The 24,608-nt window shown below is 38.2% G+C and overlaps 5 protein-coding genes and 1 non-coding gene across 11 annotated transcripts; 3 read left to right on the top strand and 3 right to left on the bottom strand.

The window, feature by feature from the left end:
• On the bottom strand, positions 1,669-5,577 carry LOC105156695 (proteasome subunit beta type-5-like). Its single transcript, XM_011072910.2, has 8 exons — positions 5,426-5,577; positions 5,050-5,172; positions 4,826-4,955; positions 3,378-3,484; positions 2,845-2,979; positions 2,648-2,751; positions 2,120-2,220; positions 1,669-2,014 (listed from the first exon to the last, which is right to left on the bottom strand). The coding sequence occupies exons 2-8, from the start codon at positions 5,164-5,166 to the stop codon at positions 1,845-1,847; spliced, it is 864 nt and encodes a 287-aa protein (XP_011071212.1). The 5' UTR covers positions 5,167-5,172; positions 5,426-5,577; the 3' UTR covers positions 1,669-1,844.
• Positions 6,193-10,662, top strand: LOC105156694 (U-box domain-containing protein 6). Its single transcript, XM_011072909.2, has 6 exons — positions 6,193-6,257; positions 6,351-6,447; positions 6,747-6,932; positions 7,386-7,493; positions 7,921-9,101; positions 9,625-10,662. The coding sequence occupies exons 2-6, from the start codon at positions 6,397-6,399 to the stop codon at positions 10,409-10,411; spliced, it is 2,313 nt and encodes a 770-aa protein (XP_011071211.1). The 5' UTR covers positions 6,193-6,257; positions 6,351-6,396; the 3' UTR covers positions 10,412-10,662.
• On the top strand, positions 10,894-10,966 carry TRNAK-CUU. Its single transcript has one exon. It is a non-coding gene; the product is annotated as a tRNA-Lys (tRNA).
• LOC105156692 (OTU domain-containing protein At3g57810-like) lies at positions 11,450-14,816 on the top strand. 3 transcript variants are annotated; one of them, XM_020691812.1, is made up of 6 exons: positions 11,450-11,553; positions 12,380-12,501; positions 12,600-12,640; positions 12,921-13,019; positions 13,476-13,640; positions 14,571-14,816. In XM_020691812.1, exons 1-6 carry the CDS (start codon positions 11,493-11,495, stop codon positions 14,584-14,586), a joined length of 504 nt encoding a protein of 167 aa, XP_020547471.1. In that variant the 5' UTR covers positions 11,450-11,492; the 3' UTR covers positions 14,587-14,816. The 3 variants fall into 3 exon arrangements, with proteins under 3 accessions (XP_020547471.1, XP_020547470.1, XP_011071206.1); XM_020691811.1 differs by having other exon boundaries at positions 11,466-11,574; XM_011072904.2 differs by lacking the exon at positions 11,450-11,553 and adding an exon at positions 11,650-11,900.
• LOC105156693 lies at positions 14,891-20,395 on the bottom strand. Of its 4 annotated transcripts, none has more exons than XM_011072906.2 (9): positions 19,994-20,395; positions 18,733-19,418; positions 17,582-18,384; positions 17,190-17,475; positions 16,863-17,087; positions 16,321-16,494; positions 15,986-16,171; positions 15,769-15,882; positions 14,891-15,312 (listed from the first exon to the last, which is right to left on the bottom strand). In XM_011072906.2, the coding sequence occupies exons 2-9, from the start codon at positions 19,363-19,365 to the stop codon at positions 14,986-14,988; spliced, it is 2,748 nt and encodes a 915-aa protein (XP_011071208.1). In that variant the 5' UTR covers positions 19,366-19,418; positions 19,994-20,395; the 3' UTR covers positions 14,891-14,985. The 4 variants fall into 4 exon arrangements, with proteins under 4 accessions (XP_011071208.1, XP_011071210.1, XP_011071209.1 ...); XM_011072908.2 differs by having other exon boundaries at positions 17,582-18,354; XM_011072907.2 differs by having other exon boundaries at positions 20,092-20,395.
• LOC105156691 (NADH dehydrogenase [ubiquinone] flavoprotein 1, mitochondrial) lies at positions 20,871-24,305 on the bottom strand. Its single transcript, XM_011072903.2, has 3 exons — positions 24,149-24,305; positions 21,709-23,179; positions 20,871-21,147 (listed from the first exon to the last, which is right to left on the bottom strand). The coding sequence occupies exons 1-2, from the start codon at positions 24,149-24,151 to the stop codon at positions 21,722-21,724; spliced, it is 1,461 nt and encodes a 486-aa protein (XP_011071205.1). The 5' UTR covers positions 24,152-24,305; the 3' UTR covers positions 20,871-21,147; positions 21,709-21,721.

Raw genomic sequence — 24,608 nt, 5'->3', positions numbered from 1 at the left:
TGAGGGTGGGTTACGGGTTAGGGCTACCTCTGGGGTCTGTATGCACACTGCTGCTAACTGTGTTAATAAAAGAGGCCATTATGTTTTATTGCTCTGCCTATTTCATTAATTTTTTTATAACAAACTCTTTCCGTGATCATATATTAATGCAGCCATGTACACATTCCAATGTTCCAAATAATATGCAATGGACAAAGTACTATTATTTGTTTATACACTTGATTTTCACCTCAATTGACTTCCAGTCCCTCATTATAATAATAATTGTTTTAGTGGAGATGGGAATCATTAGATCTAATTCTCAATCATGAAAACATGCTTAGAAGCTAACAAAAGTGTGTGTGTGTGTGAGTATAAATAATAATATTATGAACACATACATAGATGTTACATATTATTATGTTTTTGTGCAAGTAGTCCAAATCTCTGAGCAATTGGTTATTGAGAATACAGAGAGATATTATTGCCTATTTGTATAATTATAATTGATTAGAATTTGCACGTGATGATAGGTATACAACATACATCTAACTCTACCGCAAGGCTCAACCCATTTGATGTGTCCCATCTCTTACATTTAATACAAGACAGCTACCCTTTAATGCGGAACTGCTCTCTCCACCAAAATCATTCTATGCTTCACATGATTAGGTGTAGTTTTATGTTACCATATAGTTTTCATTGTCTAGGTATGGTGTACGAGGCTAGTAGGATCTATCATGAATCATGATCAAGCTAAGGGTGAGAGTAGAGTAGAGTAGAGCATATGATTGATAATAATATATTTTATTGTGTTGATACACAAAGTGTTGAAGCAAGAAACAATCTTTAACTTGATGGCAAAGATAATCGGTGGAATGGGGATGGGGTCCCAATCCCAATCCCATTAACGGATACAGCTTGAATTAGCTACCAAGCAAAGCCTTCCGTTTTGCATTATTCTACTGTCAGTATTATTACACCAATCATTTCAACATCTACTCCCGCAAAAAAACAGATGAACAGAACCAACAACAGAAAAATCTGCAAATATTGTATTACTGCATATGATTTAGGTATTCTTGAAGCAATTCTATCTTTAGCAGGTTCATAGCCTCCGCCAATATCCCCCCCCCCCCCCCCCCACACCCCCAAAATTCCCATCTAGTCATCATTTCCAACAAATAGATGAGAAACAATTGCAATTTTAATGAAATCTGATACAACTCAATTATGCAAGTTTGGACATAGAAATCCGTATTATTCATTGTTTCGACAATAGATTAATCTGTTGTCCGTCTCTCTCATAGTCGACTGAACGGTGAAGATTTAACAATTTTTTTGGTAAAAAGCAATTACAGACGAAGATTGCTGATCTCTGCAGAGCACGGAATTATCCTAGGAAAGATGAAGCCAAGTACATACAACCACTAGCATACACGTACAGGAGGGTATGAAAGGGACCTGACAGTACCCTCCAGAATCTTTTACCCAAAAAACTAGTGTCAGGGTTCTTCGCAGCCAAAGCTGGCAATTCAACCTGTGGTAATTGCCCGTGGCTTGAATAATATCAATCTTGCCCAATCCAATGTTTGTAATTGTGAAGAGTTATACATCAATTTGCTCCCTAGTTCCTACTCACTATTTTATACTAGGTGAAGGTAATGACAGTTGCAATATCATGGATTAAAAAGAATTTTCCTACATGCATAAATCAAAATCTTATGAGCCAGAAATTCATCCGCAGCTGCATAAAACACTTTTCAAATGCACAAGACAAGTTGAAGCATACAAGTGACCTTTACTTATCAATAGTCATTTACTAATTTTTCTTAGAAATGGAACAACTGGGTTAAAAGTCATCACTATTGGAAGCAAATTACAGCATACAACCCATCCTCTTTCCCCCATGCAATGGATACCTCAGTCATCTCCTGTTCCACAGCTGTAGGTTCAACAGGATAGTACTTGTAGTGGAGCTCTCCAACATCATCCCCTGATAGCTTTTTCCATCCATTTGGCCCAACATGGTATACTGGAATCGAATGCGAGGTCATGAGAACAAAAAAACAGAGAAAAGACAACATCACAATGAGGGAGTAGAGGCACAGGGGAGGTGGGGAGGGATGAAGAGCACTACCGCTGGCAACACCACCACTGGCTCCATCACGGAATGTTGCGTGATAAATTGCCCGTCTAGCCAGCTCTGCAGCTTCCTCAACTGACAAATCAAAGCGATATCTAGACAATTTTAAAGGATAAGATACAATTAGAATAGACCACAAAATCAAGATTTTGTTAAGAACTGCCAAATATAAGGCCAATAAGAAATCAAATTGCAACAGACAAAGTTATGGATACTAATTACATGGTAGTCATATTGAGTAGGAGGAATTTGTCTCAAGAGTTTCCTAAAACAAAAGCTTTGTATAAAATCAAATGGCCAAGAAGTCAGCATGTTCAGTCAACACAAGGAAAGAGATCGAGAAAGCCCTCTACTGATTTATATGGTCAGAATTCATTTCCAGTAATATGATTCCCAAGTGGATTTTCAAGCAGCTTCTGCAGGATGTTATTTGTGGGCACCCACTACTCAGGCAGAACAAGCTCAATACTAGAAGGAAGTCAACATGAACAGGGAAAAAGAGAGTGGACATGAAATACGCACCCATTGTCCAGAACACCATAAGCATATGGTGAACCAGACCCAACTGAGAATCTAGTGCCTTTAAGTCGTCCACCTTCACTGTCCACATAATAGAGACCAGGACCCTACGACAAATACCATAAGTATTATAGAAATTAAAAAGGAAAAAAAAAATGGGGGACAAAGAAAGGGTGAGGGACGATAGCATGCGATTATACCTGCTCATCCCAGCCGGCTATCATAGTTCCAACAGACAAACCCATTCCTCGGTAAGAATAAAGAATGTTTGCCAACAACTTTGAAGCTCCAGCAACAGAAATTCTTCTCTTGTTTGCCAATTCATGTAAACGACACTGAAAATATGCAGAAAATCATTGTTATATAATCTTTCATTAGGATAGACTATCAAAACAAGAGTCCTGCATCCCACACAAGGAAAAGGATGCATTCACATGTATCAAGCAGGACACAAGTCTTCTTCCAACTTCACAGATATTAATCATTAGCCATCTTTATTTTCTCTATGTCCATTAGTAGAGGAAGGAGTATCCTCCAAAAATTTACAGGTCATTGGATTAAATGCTGGCAGATGGTCAATGACCAAATAGATAAGAGTGCTTTGATACGTTTGGCGTACATCTATAACGCATTATGCATTGATTAAACAACAAGCTCACCTTCTCATTGGAAGAGAATAGTGAAGAGCAACAATATATTATATGAAGAATAGAGCCAAATTCAATTGAAGTACCTTAATTCCCAGATTTCTGTGCCAAAACTGGCAGTCAGCAGCTCCTCCAGCCATTGTGCCAAGCATGTATGGATTTATTTCAATGATTTTCTTGACAGATTGTGATGCTGCAGAAGTGATATTAATATTATACATGGATCTTTACATGGATTTCCAAACGAATGAAAAGGAACAAATAAATTACTCTTAACATGTTACAAGCTATACAGGCATCATAATAGCAACACCAAAGTCCACCTAGCTTAAGCAATTAAATTTAACATTTTATTTGCCACATTATGTAAAAAGGAATAAAAGGAAAAGAAAAGGAAAGAAAATAATAAATTGGCACTTCAAACCATAGAGAGTTGATATGCCATATTAATAACACCAAAACAATCTATGTTCTACTTAATATGATTTGCACTTCATTTGCCTCAATGCAAAGTAAACCAAAAAACAACAGCCTGGTATTTCAAACTTAAACACATGACACAGATAAGCACCAATTCACATCTAGCTAAAGCATAAATTATATATGACACAAAAGGATCTGCCAGAAAATAAGTATTGCAAGAGATCTTTGCAAAGATTCCAAAAGTAGCAGGTCAAATGAGTCCAAACCACAATTAGCATACTATAACTCTTACAAGCAAAATGTCCTTAGCTAACTTGAAAATGAAAAAGCTAATTCTGTTTAGTTCGAGACACCACAGATCCGTTGTAGACTAGGCTAAATAAACTGAGGCATGTTTCACTGAATACTTATTAACAAGCAAGAAATGAAATTATAACATACACTATAAATTTCTCTCTGGGATTCATCCCTTTGCAACCTTAATCTAATGATTAAGCCTAATCTCTCCAGTTCAAAAGCATCATCCCTTTTCCGAAAACTTCAAGTCAATACTAAGTTCATCAGTTTTATTTTGAATAATGTTTCACCGTATGCAATCTAGATTTAAAATACTCAATCCCTATAAAATAATAAGATCACAAAAAAATAAAACACAGCAGAGCATTGTGATCATAGCAACAATACTAAAACAGATGTCCTGAAAACAAGGAACTACAAGAAGAAATGCACACAAATCCCAAGAAGATAATGTAGCATTACTTAATAATTGGAAAACCTCATAGACACAAATCAAGAAAGAAAGCTTTGATGTAAAGGACAAAAGGAGAGAAAAGCCTAACATTTCACCATAAAAAGAAGTATCTGATAAGCTGCTATATGCGATTAAACCTTCTAGTTCCAATTGTTTAAAAGTTAAAAGTTTACTTAATGAGTGGAGATCGTGTGCCACTATTTTATGGTCAGAGACATTAACATAGTCAGATTCTCCTATCAATTTCTACCACCTAAGTCTCAGCCCAAATAAGGATAATCTTAATAAACAGTCATTCTAATGGTTGAAATCCCTTATCACATTTACATGAAAAAACCATTACTAAGTATAGAACCTCACATATATATCCTCCCATGCTGGCACGGGAATCAGCTGCAACCATTACACCTTCTTTGAATATAAAAGCCAGAGTTGTCGTTCCCTTTGCAGGCTTCACCATCTGCACTGCCGCTTTTTGGAACCCATCAAACTAGAACAACAGAGGGAAAAATCAGGAAATGTAGCCACTGCGAGGGACATAGAATATAAATCAGAAAACAAAAATAAAATAAAGTCAAGCTCACATCAGCAGTAATTGGTAGTTTAAAAGATGGTGCAGCCAAAATCTCGTTATGCAAATCATCTGTGTTTCCCTTGAGCGGCGCGGAGGGATCAAGACCACCAAAATCAATCTTCATCATCTTTCCCTTTAGAAAAAGAAAATAATCGAACCCCGAACTAACAATTAGTAAATTCCAAATGAGCACTACCTCTCCCGCTCAAATAGAAAACAATCAACAAATCCCCAAAATACACGCAACAGTATAGTTTTGCTCAAATAGAAAAACACCACAAACCCTAGATCCAGCCATACACAAGCTTGAACCCTACTCGTGCTCAGCTTTTGAATAAGAATAAAACTATCCTTGTCATTTCGACAGAATGAGTAGCGGAGTTTACCTGATCTAGGCAAGCTATACGAAGAAACTACAATGGTAGAAGACTGAAAGCAGAAATTTTGAGAAGCAACGAAAATGTATATAAGAAAAAGCAAATGTTTTCTTGCGCTGCAATACACATTTCGACAGAGATTATATTTTGGGCCTATTCATTTCAAGAGACTTGGAGACCCAATTGGGCTTTGAAAGTTGTCTCCAAATTTAATTATTTTCCATTTTAGCCCAGTGGGCTAGTGTAACATTAGATTAGGGTGAAAGGAAGTGAAGAGTTGTGGTTGTGGATAAATGTTGAATGTTTTTGACTAGGAAAAGGTATAGTTGAAGGAAGAAGACATGGGCAAAGTCAAGATTGACCATTGACGGGGGGCTTAGCACCCAAATCCACTCAAAATCCCAACTTCACTAGCTTTGTCTTCCGTTCCTCAGTAACACTTTTTAAAATAAATAATTACTATTTAAGAACATCTCCTAGAGAGATTAAAGATGAATATTGTGTTTGTAGGGTCAGTTTGAAATTATTAAATAGTGATGAATAAATTGGAGTCGAAGTATATGTAAGAAGTTTTTGTTGAGTGAGCGTGGAGCCGATTAATTTGAAGTGTATGTGGACGGGGTCTATTACTTGGAGTTGGGGTGAGAAGAAGAGCATTTCATGTGCACAAGTCTACCCAAATATCATTTTCACTAATTAAATCAGGGACCCCCACCACTCATTTCTTTTTATTTTTCTGATATATTCCCCTTACCATTCCCACACACTCACAAACTCAAACTCTGAAACAATTCTCTCTTCTTCTCTTCACCCTCCCTCCCATCCTTTGCTCTTACTCAAGGTACGTAGTGAATATCAGAATTGTCATCATGGGTTGTGCTGTAATTCTCCATTTCACTTGTAATCATCATCATCATACTTTTTCATTTTATAGGTTTTATGTACGTACGCCTTTCCACTGCTGTTTTCCTTGCTTCAACATGGGGACTTGTCAGATCGAAGATTATTTGCTTAGCACTGGTGAACCCAAGGTACCACACATAAAATGCAAAGTTTGTTCCTATGCCTTCCAAATTATTATATACGATTTGATACTCCAGATTTCATCTTTAAAATTGAACGACGACTCTTCTCATAATTTACAATCATGTTGCATCAGTTGCTGGCGTCAACGCATTCTTAGTAAAAATGCTTTCATAGTTTCTTAATTAATTCTTTGGTTTGATATTTCTGTACGTGATGGTGGAAATCTTGCTGCAAGTTTTTGCTCGGTCGTGCTTCTAGCTTCTATGCATTTGAGTGATTGATGAAGACATGGTTATTGGTGCAGTTACATGATGAGATGAGCAGGAGTCTACGTGCTTCATATGTGAAAGTCTTGACGATATTTCCCCATGTAGAATCAGCTAGGCCAAGGAGCAAGTCTGGCATCCAGGCACTATGTGCTTTACACATAGCTCTTGAGAAGACTAAAAATATTCTTCAACACTGCGTCGAATGTAGTAAACTTTACTTGGTATGATTGCTCTGTCTGCTATTTGGGTTCAAGCATTTGTAGAAAAATTTAGTGGAATTTTCTTTAGAGAATCGGAAACTGTGGTAGCTACAATCTAATCTCTCATTTTGTTACGCAAGGAGAAATTTACATGAGTTAACATCATTTTTCATGTTCTGCTGCTGGCCTAGCTTACTCTCTTTCTACTTTCTTTCTGCCTTAATTAGTATCATAATCTTTTGTCTGATCAATTCAATTGCCATGCTTCCATTCACATTGGTTGTAACCTTAACGTCACAAGGGCATGCATATACGTGTATCAGGACATACAATTAAGTGCGGATGTTGGTGCATGTTCCATTTGGAGTTGGGTTGAGTATTCTAGTGCAAGTATTCATTTTAATTTTCTCCTTCCTGCACTTTGCACTTTCTCTCCTTTGCAATGGTGGCTTATTAACTTTGTTTGGTTATTAGGCAATAACTGGAGACTCTGTTGTTCTGAAATTTGACAAGGCAAGAAATGTACTCGCGGATAGTTTAAGGCGAGTAGAAGATATTGTTCCTCGTGTCATTGGTTGTCAGGTATTTACTTGAATTTTGTCCTTCCATCAACTTTTGCAAGTTGAATCTCTTAATACTTGTATTATGCTATATATAAAAATGATAGTTGCCTTCTAAATAGGAAGTTAGGAACTAGTATCCAAAAAAAAGGTATTGCTTTTAGGTCTTATCAACATTTAAATATTTTAGCATTTTAGTTAGAATTTCTGAGGTGACAGTGATGTAACTTTTCTTAACTAGTCTCTCCAAAATTAAATATCTAACCAAGCACCATCACTAGATACCCTGTCATATAGCTCTATCTCCATCTGGAATCAACTTCATCTACCACCATCACCCCCACACATAACCACCATATGTCACCAATCTGCTAGTCATACACCAGAGACTTTTATGCTACTCCTTTTGCAAGTGATGTCTGATTTTTGGATAATGCCCCTGTTGTCAGATTGCTGAAATTTTAGACGAACTCAGGAAGATTGAATTCTCGCTTGATCCAGTGGACAAGCAAATTGGTGATGATATCATTGTATTACTCCAACAAGGGATAAACTCCAACCCCAGTTCTAGTGACAGCAATGAGTTTCAATCTTTTCACAAGGCTGCTTCTAAACTGGGTATCACCTCTTCGAAAGCAATACTTTGGGAAAGAAGGTCTTTAAAGAACCTCATGGAAAGAGCACGGGGTGAGGAAAATAAAAAGAAGGGGGCTATCACAGCTTACCTTCTTCATCTCATGACAAAATACTCAAAGTTGTTCAGGACTGAGTTCTCCGATGACAATGACTCGCAGGAGTCAACACCTTGCTCACCCTCTATCGATGGATCTTTGGAGGATAGTAGTTTGTGTGGCCGCAATGGTTGTGATTTTGACCGCCAAATATCAAAACTGAGTTCGCTCAGTTACAAGTCAAACTTTAGGAGATCAGAGCATATGCCTGTCCCCCCAGAAGAGCTAAGGTGTCCAATATCATTGCAACTTATGTATGATCCAGTTATTATTGCTTCTGGGCTGACATATGAAAGGGTTTGCATGGAAAGATGGTTTGCTGATGGGCATAATACTTGTCCTAAAACTCAGCAGCTGCTCCCTCATCTTTCTCTGATTCCCAATTACTCTGTCGAGGGTTTGGTGGCTAGTTGGTGTGAACAGAACGGGATTCCTATTCCAGATGGACCACCAATATCAGTTGATCTCAACTATTGGAGGCTACCGTTGTCAGAAAGTGATTCTTCAAATTCAAGGTTGATAGGAAGTGTTGGTGCATGCAACTACAAGGCTGTTAAAGTGGCACCTTTGAATGAAGGCGGTATCATTGAGGAGGATAAAGGAAATGAAGAGGAAACAGTTTCTGCACGGCAGGATGATTATGAAGTAAATGCATTTCGACTGTATGAGGACTTTTTGAACATTTTAGAGAAGGAGGATGACCTAATGAAGAAATGCAAAGTGGTAGAGCAAATAAGGCACTTGCTAAAAGATGATGAAGAAGCCAGGATTTATTTGGGGGCTAATGGTTTTGTGAGGCTATTTTTGGGTTTTCTGGAAGCTGCTGTTTCTGCCCGGAATGGGAAGGCTCAGGAAATTGGTGCAATGGCCCTCTTCAACCTTGCTGTAAATAATAACAGGTATACTGTGATTGATGTTATGCATTCTAATGTTCTCAGTAGGTCCACCAAATCTTTCTCAGGGTCTCTCTTTGTTTTGCTTGGTAATGTCTGTATAGAGCTTGCTCATCCTTTGTTGTCCCATGTCTCAAGAACTCTTATAATTTTATATGAATTTAAAAGAAATATTTTTAAGCATAAAAAAGCATGGGATGTTTATTACTGGGGTTATCTCCTACTTTCCTCTTATTGGCAAGTATGTCCCACCAACGTAAACACGCACCCATTGGCATACAAGCTACATTCTTAATGGCTCAGAGAGAATGTAGCAGATTTCACAGTTACTAAATGAGTTCTATTGTTGAGGTATAAAAGTATCATAGTTTCATTGTTTAGAACCACTAGGTTATGTATATCTTTGGTGGGTGCACCCAAGTGGTCTATGGGCAGAATTATGTTATTCGTGCTATTTGTTGATGGTTTCTATGGGCATTTATATACGTTTGTGAATCCATCACAATAAATTTTCCTGTTCTTTTTCCAGAAACAAGGAATTGATGTTGGAATCAGCAGTTCTTACAATACTGCAGAAAATGATTGCTACCACTGATTCGGTTGGAGCAGCAACGGCCCTTTACCTGAGTCTTTCCTACCTGGAGGAGGCCAAGCCTCTTATTGGAACTACCGAGCCTGTCCCTTTCTTAATCTGGGTACTTAAGCACTACACTGACGTACAATGCAAGCTTGACGCACTGCACACGCTCTATAATATTTCTAGTCATCCTACTAATATCACTCATCTTGTGTCATCTGGCATCATCGATGCCCTAGAAGATATTATTGCACATCCTAGCGACCATAACTGGAGGGAGAAATGTATTCCTGTACTAAACTATTTAGCATCAAGCAAAGCTGCATGTGACGACATCACAGCAGCTCCTGGCCTCATTAGAGGGATTGCTACTAGTTTGGACGTCGGTGAGCATGTCAAACAAGAACAAGCTGCAACATGTCTTCTCAAATTGTGCAACGCAAATGAAAAATGCAGCCAAGTTGTCCTTCACGAAGGTGTGATACCTTCATTGGTGTTGATCTCGGTGAACGGGACAACAAGAGGGAAGCAGAAAGCCCAAAAGCTTCTAATGTTGTTCCGGGAACAACAGCAGCGGGATCCATGGCCTGATCGTACTCAGCAATTGCGTGAGATTAATGCAGTGGCCTTGTCTGCTCGAGATTCAAAACCATTGAGGAAGATGGAGTCCAGAAGAAAAGTAGGGAAGGCATGGAATATTTGGTTCAAGAACAAGAGTTTTCCTGCTTACAAGTCTTGAAAAGAGTTGCTAAGTCACATCAGTGGTTAGTGTTTTAATGTTCTATCGCCTGTATTGAATGGGTTTTTCCTCAACAACTAGGATAGGTTCATGTAATGTTATCCTTGTAAATTTACTGTAGGTTTTCAGGGAAGCTTTTGACAAAATTAGGTGTGAATAGTTTTGTATGAACTGCATGCCACGAATTAAGAGCTTGTTTGGTTGTACAAGATAATGGATGCATAAGTAAAAGTTTTATATTTGATTCGGAATAAATGGAGTGGAAAGTAAAATTGAATGTATATAAATTCTATTTAGAGCTCAATTTTGTTTCTCCAAAAATTAAATAAAAAAAATGAAAATATAAGGTTAAGTAGATTAAAAATTTAATTATTTATTTTAATTAATAAATTTTAGGATTGATTTGTTTTATATTCTAGTGCGGAGTAATGATATAAATCTAATAGCGATGTTTTATAAATTCGACAAAGAAGTAACAACAAGCCCGTCTAGCTCAGTCGGTAGAGCGCAAGGCTCTTAACCTTGTGGTCGTGGGTTCGAGCCCCACGGTGGGCGCTTTTTCTTTTTCCTTTATTTATCTCCAGTTTCCACGCTTCTTTTTGACATAAAAGTAAAAGTAAAAGAAGTGAGCAGGTTCAGTTGAATAAATAATTCCAAGATTTACAAAGCGAACGAAATTCTCTAATTTGCATTTTATAGATTAATAAAATAAAAATACCCTATAAAGCTCATTTGCACCGTTGTCCGTTAACGGCTCCATAACTAACTTTCAGAATTCCTACCACTGCACTGCACTGCTCTCCAGTTCCAACCGCATCTCCTTTCATCCACTCGGCAGCAACTCGGTGATTCGACTTTGAATTAGCGAGTGTGTTTCTCCGCTTTTATCTTTTCGTAACTCGAACTCGATTCTCTACACGATTACAATGATTAAATACTCCACTTTACAACCTGACATTATGCTCGCGGTATCTTCTACTCCTCTCGTAGCCGGAGTCATCAACATCAAGTACAGGTAAGAATAAACAATTACCCTAGATTTTTTATTTGGAAAAATACACGCAGTTTAATTGTTTAAAATATGCCATTTCGCTGCTTAAAGTTGTCTTCATTGGCCATGCCTAAATCTGACCTTTCGCTCGGTAACGGTCTCCGGACTATTAGTATGTTTGCGATTTTTTTTAATTTTTATTTTATTTTGTTTGCTCGCTTAGGTTTGTTTTTCTCGTATTTGATGTCTATCTTTGCGCGTATTTTTTTTCCTAATATGTAATAACTGATGACGCCATAATAAGGTTGCTTGTTTGAAGCTTAGATCATTTGGTGACGTTTGGTTTATGCTTTTCGTCGGATACTCACTTTCTTTGGCGTGTATTTTGTGGTTTTAACCCATTGGCTTGTTATTAATTGCTGTTCTTGAAAGGTGAGGTTTAATCGTTGTTTCTTTCTTTTCCGGATATTCATTGTTTAAACATGGACTTGGGTTCAGGTATGCGGACACAACACCTCTTAAAATTTTGGTTCTGCTTCTTATGTTCCCCTGATCAAAGTCATGTATGTATGTTTTAATGTTTATTTATTGAAGGTCTAAGCTATGTTTATTAGGTGGAAACACCATTAACTAGTTGTTTTGAGTGCAGTGCATGTAGATGGACTATTGGTATTTATCAGTAAAATAGAATTGTGAAAATCAGCTTTAACAAGTGTTTTTCTAAGACGAATTGATGGCTAATATGAAATTAAATAGAAAAATTGCTGCATCCATATCACATCATTCGTGAATATACAACGACCTCGCTCATTCTGCTGATTTTTGTGACTATGAGGGTCATTCTTAATGATTTCGCCTTGTCGCGTGGATTTTGGTGATTATGAGAATCATATCAATCCACCATCCTTTTGCCCCCATATTTCCAGTTGCAGCCTGGTCATAATTTTGACATACCATGATTAATATATTTGCTACAGGGATACCCGGTGATGGGAGGTGTTTGTTTCGATCTGTGGTTCATGGTGCTTGCCTAAGAGCAGGAAAGCCACCTCCAAGTGAAAGCCAAGAAAAGGAACTCGCTGACGAGCTCAGAGCAACAGTAAGAGATTTACCCATTTTCTGTTTTGCTGCTATAGAAGGAATTCAGATCCTATTTGACATTTTACCAAAGATATGGGATGCAATTTTTTTATGCAGGTTGCAGATGAGTTTATCAAAAGGCGAGCAGATACTGAGTGGTATGATTGGTTAACCATCCTGGTATCTTGGATGCACCCTAATTAATTGTGTCCTCAAAATAGTTTGTTTCGTGTGTTCTCTAGTTTACCTTAAGAAGAGGTGTAAACAAAATGTCTCTTGAACTTCTATTTGTATCATATCATGTTATCACTACTTAACTTTGGATATATAAATTAGACAAATAGGAAAATGTCTAGCCTTTGCACCTTGAGTATATTTCAACTTCATACCATTCCCTTCAGTAGCAATCAGGTCAATATGATTTTTTTCTCTTTTCAGGTTTGTGGAAGGTGATTTTGATACCTACGTTGCACAGATGCGACAGCCCCATGTCTGGGGAGGGGAACCTGAGCTACTAATGTCATCGCATGTGCTACAGTAGGTGCATTTGTTTGTTTACCAGTCGGTTGTTTTTCTAAAATCTAAAATCTACCTTCACTGGACGAGCTGTAAATGTATTCTTACTGATTATTTCAGAGAGGTTATTTTACTTTAATTTACTAATGTCCTGGGATTAAACCTCCTTTGGCTCTTGGGTGATGTTTATTAAATTGGCTGCACTTCCTTAACAACACCATACAATCAGAGAAATATATAATTAGTAAAGTTCACCATGTGGGGCAACATGTCTACCTATAACTACCTTTTACCACACTAGCAATGTTTTCAGAATTAATTGGCTTAATGTTGCTATTCACAGGAGTAACTCTACAATCTTAAACTTCCCTTTAACCAATTGAAAATGCTTGTCATCATGCCTTTTATTTCAGTGTGGGTTGAGTTATCTTCATGATGAATGTTAAAAAAAAGTTACTTTAAGGAAACAATTTTCAGGGTTCCGATAACCGTTCACATGTGGGATAAGAAGAAGAATTGCCTTAAGATTATAGCTGAATATGGTCAAGAATATGGGAAGGAGAACCCAATCCGTGTTCTGTATCATGGCTATGGACATTATGACGCATTACAGAGCCTTTCCGGTGGTCTGCAGTCAAAGCTGTAAGTTCTCTTGCTCTCTGCTTCTTTCTCATGTCAAACTGCATTCTGGGGGTATATGTAGATATTGTAATTTCTAGCCTGGAAGATATCTGTGCCCGTATATGTACTCACAGAAACATCCTTGAAAAGACATGAACGTTCAGTAACACAAAGGTCTAGATATTTGTATTTTGATGCAATGGATTTGCTGAAATGCAAAATTTCATGCAGGCATGAAAACATGGAATAACGATAAGGCATGAATAATCTTTTTCTGGTTGAACATTGTATTTCCTTTGAGATTCATTGCTTCAACTATTAAAAGTTAAGAGAGATAATATAGAGAAAAGAAAAGCTAATTTTTGTCCATCTTTATGGTCATTGGTACTCTCCTCAAGGACTTTCATGAGCCTTAAAAGTTAGTGTTATCATTTCACATTTATGTGGAATCTTATATGGTTGCTGTAGGTGTCTCTCTTCAAGAAGATAGTAAAGGTGGATATTAATTTATCGAATTACCTAATCTTGGAAAAAAAATGTGTGCTTAACCTTGTCAGCATGTGATTTTGTTTGGTTAAGCAGGGTCCTATTTGATTCTTGTTTTCAGTTTCCAAACTAACTCACTTTTATTCTTCTTTTACGGGTCAGAGAGTTTAAGCAATTTGCTTTACTTTTTCTTATGCTATTTCTACTCGGGTAGGTGATCGCAAGCGTTGCTCTTAAATCCTGTTAAATTCATTCTTGGAGAATACTTAAACCTGATCTTTTGCCTTCACTTGCTAAAAGAGTGTCACTACCTGGACGTGTGTACTCTTGTCCCTATTATACTAGTCACCGACTGACATTTGCAGCAATCAAGACTCTGTATTATGAGGTTAATGTTTATGCATCAAAATGATTTTGATCTTAAGAACTGAGTGTTTTTGTTTTTGCATTTTTAATGTACTGCAGGAACAAGAGATGGTGAGACAATAATTGCTGAAGTTTATGATGCTCAGATGCAATTCATTGAACCACACTACCTCCTCTACCTCCTCTGAAGTGGAAGCCCGTGAAAATAATATAGGATCGCTCATTATTCAGTTTCATGGCTACTTTGTAATTAGAATATAGCACCACTTCTTGGTACACTCAATTTCTCAGAGTATTAATCAACATAATGTGATATCTGATCATAGCAAATAATAGTTCCTAACATCCTCTTCCTTGTCTTATGCTTTCTCTTTAAGTCTGCTGCAAAATTGTTTGATAATAGGAAAATTGTTCGAAGATGAACCAAGAAACCGAGTCCTCAAAACGCTTTCATGTTATGAGAAGAGATACACATTTAACAGTACATATATATACATACTGAAAGGTTGTGGTACTATTCATCATCTTTCCATATTTCCCGGAGCAGCTGATACCGGAGAACGTTTCTACCACCCTTTTCTTTTGGTATTAAGCTGAGTTTTGCTAAAGCAGAACTCTGGAAGCTGTCAGGAATGATTGCAGTGAAGGGTGAGTCGAGCTCATCTAGCTCATCGTCACTAGTGTAGGATTTTCTGAGTGTTGATAACCTGCTGCTCTGGAGCACTTGGCTTCCCACTTCTCCCGCACAAGTTAGTAAAGCTGCAGGAGGAGGTGTATATTTTGTAGGGCTCGCAGTGCAGGGAAAGCTTGTGAGTAAATCTCCCGAAGAATCTAAATCCTCCTAAATCAAGAATGAGTAGCTAAATTAGCTGAACTGGAATATCAGATTGCATATTTTTATGACTATTTGCTTTGTAAAGATTGTGCAGTGATTCAGACAATTGTAACATATACAACCTAAGGGTAATTACATAGACCACTCCTGAATATTAATGTAATCACTAATTATACCATTCTCGCATTTGAAATTACGAACACACTCTTGTGTTAATTACAACTGTACTCTTATGTTTTAGGAGATAGAAAATTAATGTCCCATCAAGCTTCTAAATACTAATACATATTTAAATGAAATGAGGTAGTTATGGTTATGCAGTACTAACTGAGAGGAGAGTGTTGTAATTAACCCTACAATCTAATGTTATCGAGTCGAGCGCACAAGTATTCCACTTTGTCGGATGAATCTATAAGTCCATTTGTAGTAAAGTGACTTCCAGTTAGCTAAATAAGTACCAACCTCGATGTCCAGGGCTTCGATGATGTCTTGTGGAAGAGGATCAGGACAGAATTCATCAGGAACAAAACTGTCTAGGACCCTTTTGATTATTGTTGGACCAAGCATTGGGCAAACCTTGAAAAAGAAAAAAAATGGATAATGAGTACGAACCGAAAATAAGAATAGAATCGTACAGAAAACTTTTGTGGGTAAACAATTCGGTTTCATGGTGACTCACTTCTTTTCTGGTAGAAGCATCAGCAAGCATTCCAAATGGGAGCATCATAAGATCACTCAATGAGTGCAGGAGACGGAAAGCCTTGAAAGATTCTGGTTTCTTGCCATCTCCAAGAATATCACTATGCTCAATTGAGTCATCATCTAGGCCAAAGAGATCAGTAAGCCATCTGGACCAGTTTCCGATCTGCGTTACAGTTAAAGAAGGAAAGAACCTTGAACTAACTTTTGTTGGTTAACAGCATCGCAGATTCAGAATAAATGAATAAATGCAGAAGGGCCGAAAATATAGTGTGGTAAGAGAAAATATGATGTAGAATCTTCTTCTCTACTTACAGCATTTTTCAATTCCACACCAGCACCAAAGCTTGATTTCCCAGGCAAGATTGGGAGGACTTTAGAATCACTAATGGGATCGGAAAGAGGATCAGTGGGCATTTCCTCAGCAGATTCACGTAGAACAGCATTGAACATTGCCACATCCAGCCTATTAACCAACTCTTCCATCACCTAAAAACAGCAGGCTAAAAAGATCATTACACTATCTCTATTTTCGACAATTCGTGGTGCATGCATTCAGATGAAGCATTTCAGTCTTTCTAGGATGAGGCTCAGGATCCATTGTGTTCAAATATTTAAAGGCTAGTTTTACTGAGAATGAATAGCTGCCAAAAGTAACAGATCTCCGGAATGAGCAATGGTATAGAAAACAAAAGATACCGTAATACTCCTCTTCGAGCATTTTCATATTCTATGTATATATTGACTTGTTGCTAAGTCTCAGAGAGTCAGACATATCAAAATTAAATGTAGAAATGACTATTGGTCCATGAAATGATGCCTTGTCTGGATTGAGCATGTTTATGATATCAACATACCAATCTAACCAGCACAGACAAGCAACCACAATCATGGCCTCCAGCCCGAATTGGACAAAGCCTTTCACAGGCATCTTTGAATGCTTTCTTCCATAACTCCATCGAGAAATTGCTTTGTTCATGATTACTCATGCTGTTTCTTCTTCCACAGATTTTCTTTGTATCAGAGCCTGAGGTCAAACCATTACTTTTTGCAACTGTGCACTGCATATGCGGTGTAAAAGTCTGCAATTGTTTTTTAAGAAAAAGTTAACACACTTTATCTGAGAACTGTGTAACTAAATAAGAAACTAGTCAAGCATGGAAAACAGAGAATAGAGAACCAACCTGCCACCATACAGATTCAACAATTCGAGAAAACAGCCAAGATTCAACATTTTCCAGTGCAAGAATAAATGTCCAGACATCCTCCCAGTCCTCAGGTTCTTCATTTGACTTAGATTGGTCTCCCTCCACATGAGAGAAATCTGCCCGTTTATGTGGAAGTCTTCCAGTCAATTCCGGTCCAGTACCATTCATTTTGCTTTCTGGTCTATTAGAACATTGCAATTCTGCTGCGATCTGGCTTACAATGGCCCTCAACATTATCACATTTGACAACCAGAAAGTCAACCTGTAAAGAATATTTAATAAATAGGGGAGCTGTTTGGCACAAAAGAGAAGCAATTCAGTGCACTCACATCCACAGAAAATTCTGAAATTAGATATCCAAAACTAACCTTGGAACATCGTTTCCACATGATTTAGAAACCAAAACTAACCCAGATACAGCAGCTCTTGCTGCAGTAGCCCGTTTAACTTGAGAGCCAGCTTTGCAAGCATTAGAATAAAATCTGGACAATCGTCGAGCTGGAGCATGCACCTTATTCACTGAACTTGCATGTTCAGCAATTATGGAATACAATCCAATCTCAGCAGCTGCTGCTTCCCTCAATTCTTCCTCGAGCATCTGAATTCGAGTTTTCCATTCACTTCTGAAGTCCGAGAGTTCACCTGCTGTGATCTGGTCATCTGATTGTTCACCAATATTCACCGGGCTAGCATTTGCATCATTTATCTGCACATCTTCTGGCTGCAACTCTTTTTCTTGAGAAGCAGGGGAGTGGAGAGAATTGGCAGAGTTGGAGTTAACTGTGTCTTTCCCACTATTATCAGCTGACAAAGCTTCATATGAAAATCCTTCAGAGGATTTTTCTTCTACAGATTTTTGAGTGTTTTCAGTAGTTGTACATTTGCTATTGGGAATCACTTCATGGGAGGTAAGGGGAACATCTTTCTGCATACAATTTGCTAGAACGGTGTTGGGCTTCTCATTTATATCATGAAAACTTATGGATGACTGAGAAGATCTAATGAAGGTGGTCTCAGGGTTCTTCTTGACATATGTCGTGCTTCGCTCATAAAACCTGGAGAACGAAATGTTCTCATTTACATGGCTCCCCATATCTGGTGATGCATCAGTAGATGAAGGCAGTAGAGTTCTGTTTTCCTCCTGGTCATATTCATCATCTCTGTTACCATTCTGCATTGAGTTACAAATTATTACAAAGTAAAAGTAATCACATGGGGTGTTGATTAAGAGTTGGCTGATATCCTAGGTGTCTAACGCAACTTAAAGATTTTCCTAATGTGGTATAAGCATCCACACTGTGGAATCTTTAGAGATGGCACATTTCCAAACTCTGACAATTTGGAACATCAATATCTATCCTTTCCTTTCTTTTTTTTGTTCCTTCTTCACGCTGGTCATTTTGACAATCACAGTCAAAGCAAAAGTTTCATGCCAAGAAACTTCTAGCTGCAGCAAGATAAGCAACACAATTATGCAGAACTGTCAGCTAAAATAAACATCAATGAGTAACTTGCCTACCTTCTCAATTAGAGATGGTGAAGATGTTGCAGCCTCAAAGGTCGACGACCCCCCTGTCCTTGATGAGTGAGAAGAAGCTTCGTCATCCGTAAAAGAGGCAATTTCCAACTCATCATTGTCAAATGATGCTTCCTTCGATAAGCCAACATTTGGTGATGAGCTGGAGCTATCCTTTTCAACTGGCTCCAGAGTAACTATCAAAGCGGGTTGCAGTAAGTTATTAGAACTCTTCTTGAGGTTTACCGAAGCACTAATGCTTGTGATGTGCTCTATCACTCCATAATCCGCAAGGTTTATTATGGCAGTCCCCAAGAGTTGACCTTTAGCCTTATCCTTACGTGGCACAAACAGACTAAACTCCAAATAATTCTTCTGAAATCTATTGTGGGCCTTCTTATCTTGGTAAAGAATCAAAGGAAGCTTGAAAGACTCGTTAAATACAATTTTGGAACCTTGAGCAGTGGAAAACAAGGAACCAGAATACTGATTACCACTTTCCCATTGAAGCAACACGGTTTGAGCAGATTTCGGAGATTCTAATGGAGGCCAAGGCCTAATCTCCTGTACATTGACAATGTAATTAACTTTAACGGAAGTGCCCTTTCTGTGTCTCGACCGAAGCCCTAGGACCATAGCTTGAGAAAGATAACAAGAGTTTTTGCTTGTTGTCTCTGATCAAACACAACCTGACCAACAAAACCACAATATATAATCCCATGAACAAGAATGCCATTATCAAAAGACACAAAAAATTACACACAACTCAGACAATACGCCATATCTTAAGAAGCAGACTCCTGCCTTTTGTCAACTACAAAACTTCTTCTTCAAGTCCCCTAAACTAATTTGAACTAGCAGTCTATCAGTATTCTAACTCTTATCTTTCAAAATGTGTGCCCGGCACGTGTATCCATCACATATACAGAGATTATCAAGAAAAAAAAAAGCGCAGAAAGAACGTTAAAAACAGGAAACACTTAAGATACCAGACCCAGTTATACGACCACAACAGAATCAACTGCAAAAATCAGATTATCATGCCCAAAAAAGTAATAAAGAAAAGTAAAAAAACTACAGAGAAAAAGAACCTAAGGGGCAAGCAATTTTCTCATCAACTACGTGACAACAGAACACATGATAGACATATTGTATGCATATCAGCAATGGATCATCACATATACCCCACCAGAAAAGGGTCTAAAAATATATATATTAAGAAAAGGTTTAAGCAATTAGAAAGAAGCAAAGACAATTCAGCTACCTATATCAAATTACACTGCAGACGGGATTATAGCTTCTTTGTTTCGGCCCAACGGAAAAAGAGATAAAAAGATTGAAAATTCAAGGAAGAAAACGAACAAGATGCTGGCCTGAAGCAGCAGCAGCCTGTATAGTAATAGGATACAAGTCCACTGGTTCGAGCTTTTTAACCGTGTATGGAATTCTTCAGTCGTACGGCGACAAATCTAAGATAACCGCTCCCTCAATAACAAAATAACGAAAAAGTATTACGCCGACCAACGCAGAATAGAAAACTGGGTGTTGGAGTTGAACTTAGATTATCAAAGATTTTAATATGTGTGTGGGGTGTGGCAGGCGCGTGCAGAACGCATTCTATAAAAACATTATTATCTGATGCCCTCTTACATTTACATCTCATTGATAGTCGCCGCAATTCCTGGCTCACAACTGGGTCAGTGGGGACAGATAAATACAAATACCGCGGGATGTATCTGAGTTTGACTGATCACTGATGATAGGATCCTTTTCTTTTCTTTTAGTGTTTCCGTTTTTGGGTTTTATTAAATGTAGAATTTCAGTCGATTAAGTGGTCGAACATGAGTGGGTGAATACAAGAATCAAGATAAGGGATTTCTACGTTTGCACCAAGTCAGTCATTCGAATGACGCAGTTGAGGTTTGTAACCGCGTCTGCTGGCTGAATAAATTTGGCAGATATCGTCAATGTTAACACGGCTAAGGCTGCAATAGATCATAGATCCATCCTATATGCACGAGACTCCCATATTTTGACTATGTACCTGAATAAAGTACGGTGTTCGCAGTTCAATGACGAAGTACTTTCGAGCAAATCTAACAGCAAAAATGTTACTAAACATAATCGCTTAAAACATAGGATTCAACCAACCGATGCTCGAGTATTGAGACGGTAACATGTCAGTTAAATTATTGACAAAATTACAGAGAAACACACTGATCGAACGGTTCTTTAAACGATAGAAATCATGAGAGGAAGACATCTCATGTTATATACCAATTGAGCCTAAAGAACAGTGGCTGATCTCAAACATATAATATAGAATCTTAATCAGTCATACACAATACACCATTAAAATAGAATTCTGAATTGCCTCTCCGAGTTTATTTGATGGGATCTCACAGCAAACATATTGTCCTGCAAAACCAGCAATCCAAACCACATATGTTATAGATCAAAAGTTTGAAGTTGCTCGTAGCAGAACAAACAACAATTAACAATAAGGTTTAATTCGTTTTCTTAGAATAGAGAAAAAAAGGAGCAAAGTCTTGTTAGCTTCTAGTTAAATAGATGCTCTGCGTAACATATGCTTTACAAATTGGAATATAATGCTGACGAGTCTTGTAGTAGCTAATTGAGTCAAAGGGAAGAGAATTTCTAACAAGAATTTCTGAGATGAGTGCAATGCATTATGGCTTAATTGCAGCAATGTGTAAGGAACTATATGAATAAAGATAGTTGCAACTACAGGCAAGCACCGGATTAACATAAGGAAAGCGTCCAATGTTCTTTATACTACTATTTGTCTGATAGGTAATACAACTCTCATCAGTTAAGAAATCTAAGCAAGAGTAAGAGGCAGGGTCTGCAAAGGCATCAAACAAGAGAATCTCAGTAAATATTCCTTTGACTGCCAAGAAAATGTTCCTGTAACAAAATAGAAATGAAAAATTCAAACTGTTCTATTTTAGCACCAACCTCTATAGAAGAATCAAGCAGCAGCAGCCTGTTGTAACTCTCTGTCTGCCCGCTCTCTGATCCTCCTTTCAAGCTCTGGTCTAAAGTGCCTGATAAGCCCCTGAACTGGCCAAGCTGCGGCATCACCCAAGGCACAAATTGTGTGTCCTTCAATCTGCTTGGTCACCTCCTGAAGCATGTCAATCTCCTCCAGCTTAGCATTTCCCACCTTCATTCTCTCCATGATCATCCAGAGCCATCCTGTACCTTCTCTGCAAGGCGTACATTGTCCACAACTCTCGTGCTTGTAAAAGTAAGAGAGTCTTGCAATAGCATCGACAACATCAGTAGACTTGTCCATCACAATGACAGCAGCAGTTCCTAACCCTGACTGCACAGCCTTAAGTGCATCAAAATCCATTAGCACATCCTCACAGACATTCTTGGGAATTAATGGAACAGATGAACCACCTGGTATAACCGCGAGTAAATTATCCCATCCACCACGAACACCACCACAGTGTCTCTCGATAAGCTCTTTCAGTGGTATACTCATCTCCTCTTCAACAGTGCAAGGTTTGTTTACATGGCCTGAGATACAAAAAAGTTTTGTTCCAGAATTATTTTTCCTTCCGAAACTTGCAAACCATTCTGGTCCACGCCTTAGTATGGTGGGGGATACAGCCACTGTTTCAACATTTGTAACAGTTGTGGGGCAACCATATAGACCCGCATTTGCTGGAAAAGGAGGCTTCAACCTAGGCTTTCCTTGTTTACCCTCAAGGCTCTCTAGAAGAGCTGTCTCTTCACCACATATATAAGCCCCAGCACCAAAGTGGATATGCACATCAAAATCATACCCTGATCCACATGCATTCTTGCCCAAGTAACCAGCTTCATAAGCTTCTCTCCTTGCCTTCTCGAGGTTCTTTCTCTCATTCACATACTCACCCCGAATATAAATATACGCAGCTCTGGCTCTCATCCCTACTCCAGCTATTAAGCAACCTTCAAGTAATTTATGTGGATCATGACGCATAATTTCTCTATCTTTACATGTTCCAGGTTCACTTTCATCAGCGTTAACAACAAGATACGAGGGACGGCCATCAGATGTCTTTGGCATAAAGGACCATTTAAGCCCAGATGGAAAACCAGCGCCACCTCGCCCTCGAAGACCAGATTTCTTTATCTCATTAACAATCCAATCAGCTCCCTTAAGTACTAGGTCTTTTGTCCTGTACCAGTCTCCACGTTTCATGGCGCCTTTGAGAAAGGGATCATGTAGCCCATATACGTTTGTAAAAATGCGATCCTCATCTTTGAGACCGCCAAAGTGTGTCTTCTCTGGAGGTGGCGGAGGGGGTGGCGGCTGTGGGGTGGTCGAAGTTGTTGCAGCGGTGTTGAATAATCTCCTTGCTTGGCTCCAATTCTCAGCGGAGCGCTGAATCAAAGCAGTCCTTTGTAGAGAAAGAATGCCCCTTATAGGTGCCTGTTAAAACATCGCAAAAAAATGATAATCCAGAAGGTTTATTTTCAGACCATGACGATTAAGTATATGGAGATGCTCTTCATTTCATCTTAAATGAGATGTAAAACTTGCAGCATGCTGCTGGACAAAATGCCCAACCCCCAAAATCAAAACAAGACATGCCCAGAGACATATGACTAATCCTCAGAGCTGATATCTTCTGTTTGTTGCTTGTAAATTAAAAGGACAGCTTGTCATAGCTGAGAAGCCAAAGATTCAAGAATTTCAAGTAAGTGCTATTATCTTCATCTACTTCAACCACTCGTAAATATAAATAAATGTATGTATAAGTTCAAAACAAGCGACACAGGGGGGCACCAAGTTTAAGCCTGATGGAGTAGAACCCTTGACATTCTTAACAATCAATATACACATAGGGAATAATAAGTTCTTGAGCAGCTCACTATAATGATTTTTATAATCTTCACAGGCGGAGAATACCAGAAAAGGGAAAGGACAACGAACGCGGCCACAGCCTCAGCTGCCAACACTATCCCATAACGCAGAAGATCATATTTTTGCAGCAAACTAAACCATAAAAAATAGTGCCATACGGGAACACTCCTCATGTACAATCTAGAAACTTAGCCAACAATAACTCTCAAGCCCTTTAGCACCCTCATCGAACCCCTTCTTCCCCCAACAATCAAATTAAATTCCTCAACAATCAGTCGGATCCGTTTGCACGGAAAATAATTTTTTTTCCCTGAAAATTTACTTACTCAAGACAACAACTCCGAAAAGAATCATTTATTTACAATGTCAGAGCTTCGAATTTTCAGCTGCAAAAATAAATAATCAATTCCAAATCCAAATTTGAGTTTCAGCCAATTCCACAAGCAAGATCCGATCTTTACACTTGCACCAGGCACAGAAAAAAAAAATGGGGGGAAAAAGATAAATCAATTGGATAAAGATACGAACGCGTACCATGAGGGCATCAAATGTTGTATGAGTACCGACGATATGACAAACCGGCGATGCAGCTCTTACAGAGAGATTGACGAAAGTACAGAGGAGAAAGCGAGCTGGGTGAAAGCAAGCCTATGGTAGTATTTGGTACGGCAGAAATATTTACGGTTAGGATGCGAGTTCTCTTTGACCAGTATGAGAATCGTACGGTACACAATAAGGACCTAGTGACTAGTTGTGATGATCAAAGTGGCCACGTGGAGGTATCGTGGAGTTTCTACAGCAACACAAGCGTTAAAGAGGATTGGGTCAATGTTGACATTAATTGGGCTGAACCTCATTTCATATAATAGATTGGGCCCTTGTGTCTGTTTAGTACAAGTAAGAAATTGGATTTTTTTTAACAAAAAATAAATTATAATATTTATTTGAAGTGAAATTTTTAATAAATATTTATTCAAGTGTGTTAGAGATGGAT

This window comes from Sesamum indicum, linkage group LG2 (assembly GCF_000512975.1).
Source record: "Sesamum indicum cultivar Zhongzhi No. 13 linkage group LG2, S_indicum_v1.0, whole genome shotgun sequence".
NCBI lineage: Eukaryota > Viridiplantae > Streptophyta > Magnoliopsida > Lamiales > Pedaliaceae > Sesamum > Sesamum indicum.
The sequence above is the reverse complement of the archived record's forward strand: the minus strand, read 5'-3'. Positions and strand labels throughout refer to the sequence as shown.

Coding starts and splice junctions, on each gene's coding strand:
- LOC105156693 (XM_011072906.2), bottom strand. CDS start 19,365: ATGGTCCTAGGGCTTCGGTCGAGACACAGAAAGGGCACTTCCGTTAAA. Junction 17,088..17,189: donor TTGAATCTGTATGGTGGCAG/GTTGGTTCTCTA, acceptor AAACAATTGCAG/ACTTTTACACCGCATATGCA. Junction 15,313..15,768: donor TCGAAGCCCTGGACATCGAG/GTTGGTACTTAT, acceptor TTCTTGATTTAG/GAGGATTTAGATTCTTCGGG.
- LOC105156692 (XM_020691811.1), top strand. CDS start 11,493: ATGCCATTTCGCTGCTTAAAGTTGTCTTCATTGGCCATGCCTAAATCT. Junction 11,575..12,379: donor TAACGGTCTCCGGACTATTA/GTATGTTTGCGA, acceptor TATTTGCTACAG/GGATACCCGGTGATGGGAGG. Junction 12,502..12,599: donor CTGACGAGCTCAGAGCAACA/GTAAGAGATTTA, acceptor TTTTTTATGCAG/GTTGCAGATGAGTTTATCAA.
- LOC105156695 (XM_011072910.2), bottom strand. CDS start 5,166: ATGATGAAGATTGATTTTGGTGGTCTTGATCCCTCCGCGCCGCTCAAG. Junction 4,956..5,049: donor AACTACCAATTACTGCTGAT/GTGAGCTTGACT, acceptor CTGTTGTTCTAG/TTTGATGGGTTCCAAAAAGC. Junction 2,221..2,647: donor TATGGTGTTCTGGACAATGG/GTGCGTATTTCA, acceptor AAAATTGTCTAG/ATATCGCTTTGATTTGTCAG.
- LOC105156694 (XM_011072909.2), top strand. CDS start 6,397: ATGGGGACTTGTCAGATCGAAGATTATTTGCTTAGCACTGGTGAACCC. Junction 6,448..6,746: donor TTAGCACTGGTGAACCCAAG/GTACCACACATA, acceptor TTATTGGTGCAG/TTACATGATGAGATGAGCAG. Junction 6,933..7,385: donor AATGTAGTAAACTTTACTTG/GTATGATTGCTC, acceptor TTTGGTTATTAG/GCAATAACTGGAGACTCTGT.